The sequence below is a fragment of the Lolium rigidum genome, chromosome 1, assembly GCF_022539505.1.
Source record: "Lolium rigidum isolate FL_2022 chromosome 1, APGP_CSIRO_Lrig_0.1, whole genome shotgun sequence".
NCBI lineage: Eukaryota > Viridiplantae > Streptophyta > Magnoliopsida > Poales > Poaceae > Lolium > Lolium rigidum.
Window position 1 is genome coordinate 53,358,298 of NC_061508.1, and position 5,634 is coordinate 53,363,931.

Consider the following 5,634-nt stretch of genomic DNA (forward strand, 5'->3'; position numbering starts at 1 on the left):
CTTCACAACATCTACCATTTGCTTCACATCATTCCACTAGGTTAAAATTTCAGCCCACACAGAGTCCTTCTAAATCTGATGAAACCCACAACCTTCATCTTTCACTTTCTTCACAGTAAAGCCTGGGAAACTGAGAGGCCAGATGAGAGTCAATAACACAATTATTTTCCCAAATCTCAGTGTTTCCCCACCATTATGCATAACTCTCTTGGCATACTGCTGGAAGGTATGGTTAATCTCAATCAAGCTTTGCTAGAAATGAGAGCTCCCAGATGCTGCAACCTTCAGTATTCTTCAACTTCCAAAGCCATTCGCAAAGCAAACTTCTACTCATAGTTATCAAATACAGCACATCTTTTTTGTTTGTGTGAAATCAAACTTGATGTTGCAGGGGTGGTTGTAATTGATATCAACTCGATAAAAATCTATTGTCTATTATAAAATCCAACACCACTAAACTTTTAGTCTATAGGCAAGCAATCATTGACCAATTAATGAGACTATACCTTTTTGTATAATCAAGCTCGTGCCAGCTCATTTGTTCCTAGGCATATCCAAAATATGAAGGGCGGGTCTGGCGTTGTGGTAGAGTACTATCTCCACTTGTGTCCTAGAGGTTCTTGGTTAGAATAAGCCTCCTTGCATAATAGTAATAAAAAGCAAGGAAAAAGATGCCACAATGTGTGAGAGCTTTCACATCCTTTTCTATTGTCAAGTAGAAAAGACAGATATACTACTTGATCATTGACTGACAGATATGCATTGTGAATGCCTGCGTTGTTCCTTAAGGACCTTGCCTGCTAGTTCATTTCCTAATGTACGTTAATTGAAGACTCAGTACAAGTCAAGTAATAAATTAGATCGATGGATACTTGCTGTAGTATATATCATTGCAGGCCACACAGATCGATTTGCATTCCAACAGGCCACATAATTCTAAGTCTTGATCAGCTCATTCATGGCGATTCCGTTGCTCCTTCTTCTTGTACTAGTAGCAGCGCCACGGTCAGTACAAGCATCGCGGCAGTTGCATTTGCATTTGCATCCCATCGTCCTCGTGCCGGGCTACGCCAGCAACGAGCTGGACGCGCGGCTCACCCAGCTCTACCGGCCTTCGTCCCCGCGCTGCGGCGAGCACAAGGGGCAGGGCTGGTTTCGCCTCTTCCTCAACCAGTCGGCCCTCCATGACCCCGCCGGAGTGCGCTGCTTCGGCGAGCAGATGAGCTCCGTGTACGACGCCGCCTCCGACGACTACTACAACGTCCCCGGCGTCGAGACGCGCGTCCCGTTCTTTGGATCCACCAAAGCTTTCCGCTATCCCGATCCAGACGACAAGTAAGTGTGATTCTTAACGATTGGATTTTACTCTAGTTTCGGTGGACTGCAATCGCATGAACCTTGCCGTTGTGACATCAAATGGTTAGGAGTTTCTCCTACATGGAGAAGTTGGTGGAGCGGCTGGAGAAGATGGGCTACCGAGACGGCGAGACCATGTTCGGCGCGCCCTACGACTTCCGCTACGCCGTCGCGCCGGTGGGGCGCCCGTCCAGGGTCGGCTCCGCGTTCTTCAGAGCGCTCAAGAGCCTGGTCGAGAGGGCGAGCCAGCTCAACGGCGGCAGGCCGGTGATAATCTTCACGCACAGCTACGGCGGCACGCTGGCGCACCAGTTCCTCGTCCGGCGGCCACTGCCCTGGCGCAGAAGGTTCGTGAGGCGCTTCGTGCCCGTCGCTGCTCCGTGGGGAGGGCTCGTCCTGGGGATGCAGGTGCTCCTCTCCGGGAACAACCTGGCCCTGCCGTTCGTCGACCCCCTGGCGCTGCGTCAGGAGTACAGGAGCCTTCAGAGCAGCCTCTGGCCGCTGCCCAGCCCGGCGGTCTTCGGCACCGCGCAGCCATTGGTGACAACCAAGAGCAGGAACTACTCGGCCGGCGACGTGGCGGGCTTCCTTGATGCCATCGGGCTCGGCGACGCCGTCGAACCGTACGAGTCCCGCGTGCTGCCTCTGTTCGGAGAGCTGCCGGCTCCCTTGAGGGTGCCGGTGAGCTGCGTGGTGGGAGTCGGGGTGGGGACGCCGGAGAGGATGGTGTACCCGGGGGATGACTTCGATGTGACGCCCGGAGTGGTCGTCGGGGACGGAGACGGGCTGGTGAACCTGGCGAGCCTCGTGGCGGTGGAGACGGCATGGCGTCGTGCTGGCCATTTTAGGATGGTGAACAGGGGCGGAGCCAGGATTTAGGTATAGGGGGGGCGGGACACCAAAGAAGTAAAAATGCCGCAGCCCGGCAAGCTACCAAAGATTTTTTTTCTCAAATAAACATCCAGTTCACCCTTGCAGACACATCACAAATTTATGGTCGAGCCTTAACAATGTCTAATGTGTAGATAATTTATTATCAAAGCTGTCATACAAATTATAAAATCATAGATAAAAATTTCTGAATTTTTTGCTAGCCCATCTAAGAGGCCTAAATAGGTATCTTCGCAATATTAATATATACGCTTTGCCCAAAAAACAGAGGCTTGAACAACAACTTATTGCTGACTGGGTAGCACTCCTTCTAGACTTGTTAGTTGTATATACATAATACGTGCAGTCGTGCACTGAATGAAAAGTGATCAGTAAAGCGCATACAAGTAGCAGCGTACCTTTGGATTGCAATGTTTGATGAGTTACGAAACAATAAGGGAGATCGACTCATCCACATACTGTATGATGGTGCGCAGCAGTTGGCATCTGGTATACATCAGTAGAGCAGGTTAGCACAACGGCATCCAGACTCCAGAGGCTTCATGTCCTGGTTTCATGCTTTGTAGATTGCGAGCGGCGGCGGTCGGCAGTCAGTAGCCGCCGGCAGGTGACCTAGCAAATGAATCTGAGGCTATCACGAAAGGTATCTGACGGGGGGAGAGATGGCCAGTTAGATGCTCACGGTCACAAACCGGAAGTCAATGAAAAAGAATCGTGTCTGATAGCCCGAACTGGGCTGTTTGTTGGGCTTCGGTGCTTCTACATAGCTAGGACTGGGCTTTAAGCTCTAATACAGTAATTCTCTAGGCCAATTAGTCTGATTACTAATACATATACGTACTGCAGATCGTTAGGGGGGGCCGATCGTTGGGGGGGGTCTAGCCCCTGCTCGCCCCCCCCTGTCTCCGCCCCTGATGGTGAAGGTTCCGAACGTGTCCCATACCGGCATTCTTGTGGAGGATCGTGCGCTGGACATTGTCATCCACGAGATTAAACTTGCTAATTAATTAGTCCCAAATTTAAGAATCTTGCTTTTTTCGATAAGGAGTATATATTAATATCAAGAAGATACCAATTACATTCAGCCTCTGCAACAACGCAATACTCTAATAGCATTACGGATGCACACAGCTAAAAAAAAAGAAGAATTACATAAAAGAACAGTCCCGCTACGGTATTCTAGCCCTAACAACAACGGTACATCCACCACCAAGACAACACCTGAACTCCAGTCTCTCCAAAAGCGACGCCTCCAAGAAGGTAACAGTGCACAAACACTATCGTCACCCGATCAGAAGATCTTAGGTTTTCACCCCCGCTTTCAAAACAATGCCTCCAACAAGGTCATTACCAGGCACAACCAATTAAGGCCAGACCTTGGACTTTCATCCTGAAAGGTAAGACTCTGAACTTCACCTGTATTGTCGCCCCCTCTTGCATACTGCTGTTGCGAAACCCAGAATACCAAGCAAGCCCCTCAACAGCGCTAAAAAAGTTGAACCTCCATAGCAAGTCTTCCAATCCGGCCCTCATGGTATTCTCCGCCTCTAACTTCGCCATGGAGCATGTTTCCATATGGCAAGAAAGAACAGAGCTTCACGATGCTCCCTCCAGAACCAATCGGTCGGAATAAAAGCATGGGTGCATCTGACCGAATACCACCGATCCAGCGAACTCCAGGCAAAAAAAAAGCGCTGTTACATCCACCAGTGGAGCTTTCCGGAACACACCACTCCGGCCAAATCAAGAGGGACTAACTTCAGGAAGGTCTCCATCTTCGCACAAGAAAGGCCCTAGAACCACCACCTTTATTCATGCCAAGCCAGCAGCCCCCACGCTACTAACCGGCTGCGGAGAAGACGACCGAGCTCGGGAACCGGCACGGTTGCGGGGCAACGCGCCGCACTTGGCCCCGGAAGTGCACATCCCACGACAGCCACCGCCGGAGACCAAGGCCACGGGAACCGCTGCCGCGCGCCTGCTCAGATCTGGGCAGCCCAAGATCTGCCGCCCCATCGAGGCAGGGCCGCACCGCGCCCATCCGCGCCAGCCGGACGAGCCAGACGACCTCCACCGCCGCCACCGAGGTCCGGGGCCGCCGCCCCGGCTTCCGCACGCCGGCGACCCGACCTACGCTCCCCAGCCGAGTCGGACGAGAACCAGCGCGAAGCTTCGGACCTCCCAGCAACCTTTGGCAGCAGGGGGCGCCGCCACCGCGGCAGAGGCCAGCGGCAGCGGCGGCGGGGAGGCCAGAGGCTGAGCCTGGCGGCGGCGCGTGCTATCGCCCCGGTGCCGCCTGGGGAACGGCACGGGCTATACTTCTGTGTTTCCGTCCTCATCGTCCTACGTCTGAATCAAAGGAGTTTTCGAAGATAAACTGTAATGAGAGTGGGTTGTTTTGTTTTGGTGAGGCCAAGATGATGCCAATCTCTATGTTGGATTATTTGGCTGCGAACAAGGTAAGTTTCCTTATAGTAATTGTGTATTTCGATTCATTATGAGAGACTCACTACCGTTGAATGGAAACAGGTCGAGGAGAGACTAAAAATTAGTTTAAATAGTTGAAAAGGCAAATTACTATCCCAGAAAGATTTTGGTTCTTATTAATTCAGTACTAAGTAACAGGGTACTGTATGAGTGTAGCTCGAGCTACATGTAGCTCGTTTTTTGAAAGAAAAAAAAATTTAAAGTTTAAAAAATCCGCAAAATTTAGATGTAGACAATCTTGTGTTCTACCAATTGCAACTTGAAATATCTTATATTCGAGGCTATGCAAAAATGACAAATTTTAATATCTATAATAGTGAATAGTACAAACTCTCACAATCTAAAAATGTAAGGTGTTTCACCGCCGAATTCCTAAGGGCGTGCTGGACCACGATCAAGCAGGACGTCGTCGACGTGTTCCAGCAGCTCTTCAAGTTGCGCGGCATAGGGTTTCATCGCCTCAACCAAGCGCTGATGACGCTGCTACCCAACCGAGCTGATGTGGCGGCCCTAGGCGACTACAGGCCCATAAGCCTCATCCACCTGATCGCCAAGCTCTTCGCCAAGACGATGTCGCTGCGCCTGGCACCACACCTTGACGAGCTGGTTCAGCGCCAACCAGAATGCGTTCATCGGCGGATGGAGCCTGCACGACAACTTCCTCCTGGTGAAGCAATCCGCTCGCCTCCTGCATCAGCTTTGAGCACCTCGTGTCCTCCTGAAGCTCGATCTCGCGCGCATTCGATTCCATCTCGCGACCCTTCCTCTTCGAAGCCCTACGACAGTATGGATTCGAGGATCGCTTCCTGGAGTGGATCGCAATCCTGCTCTCCTCGTTGAGCACCAGGGTTCTGGTCAACGGCGAGCCGGGCCCTCCCATATGGCACCGCCGCGGGCTGA

At 51.5% G+C, this 5,634-nt stretch overlaps 1 protein-coding gene across 1 annotated transcript; it reads left to right on the forward strand.

Moving 5' to 3' along the window:
• The first annotated feature begins 864 nt into the window (after window positions 1-864).
• LOC124707920 (lecithin-cholesterol acyltransferase-like 1) lies at window positions 865-3,254 on the forward strand. The gene is made up of 4 exons (XM_047239607.1): window positions 865-1,116; window positions 1,220-1,335; window positions 1,425-2,204; window positions 3,161-3,254. The coding sequence occupies exons 1-4, from the start codon at window positions 865-867 to the stop codon at window positions 3,252-3,254; spliced, it is 1,242 nt and encodes a 413-aa protein (XP_047095563.1).
• Window positions 3,255-5,634: the final 2,380 nt, after the last annotated feature.

Bases quoted from the DNA above. Each gene is read 5' to 3' on its own strand.
- LOC124707920 (XM_047239607.1), top strand. From the start codon at position 865: ATGGATACTTGCTGTAGTATATATCATTGCAGGCCACACAGATCGATT. The intron at 1,117-1,219 runs GTCCCCGCGCTG...TTCGGCGAGCAG, and splicing joins ACCCAGCTCTACCGGCCTTC to ATGAGCTCCGTGTACGACGC. The intron at 2,205-3,160 runs GATGGTGAACAG...GTCTCCGCCCCT, and splicing joins CGTCGTGCTGGCCATTTTAG to GATGGTGAAGGTTCCGAACG.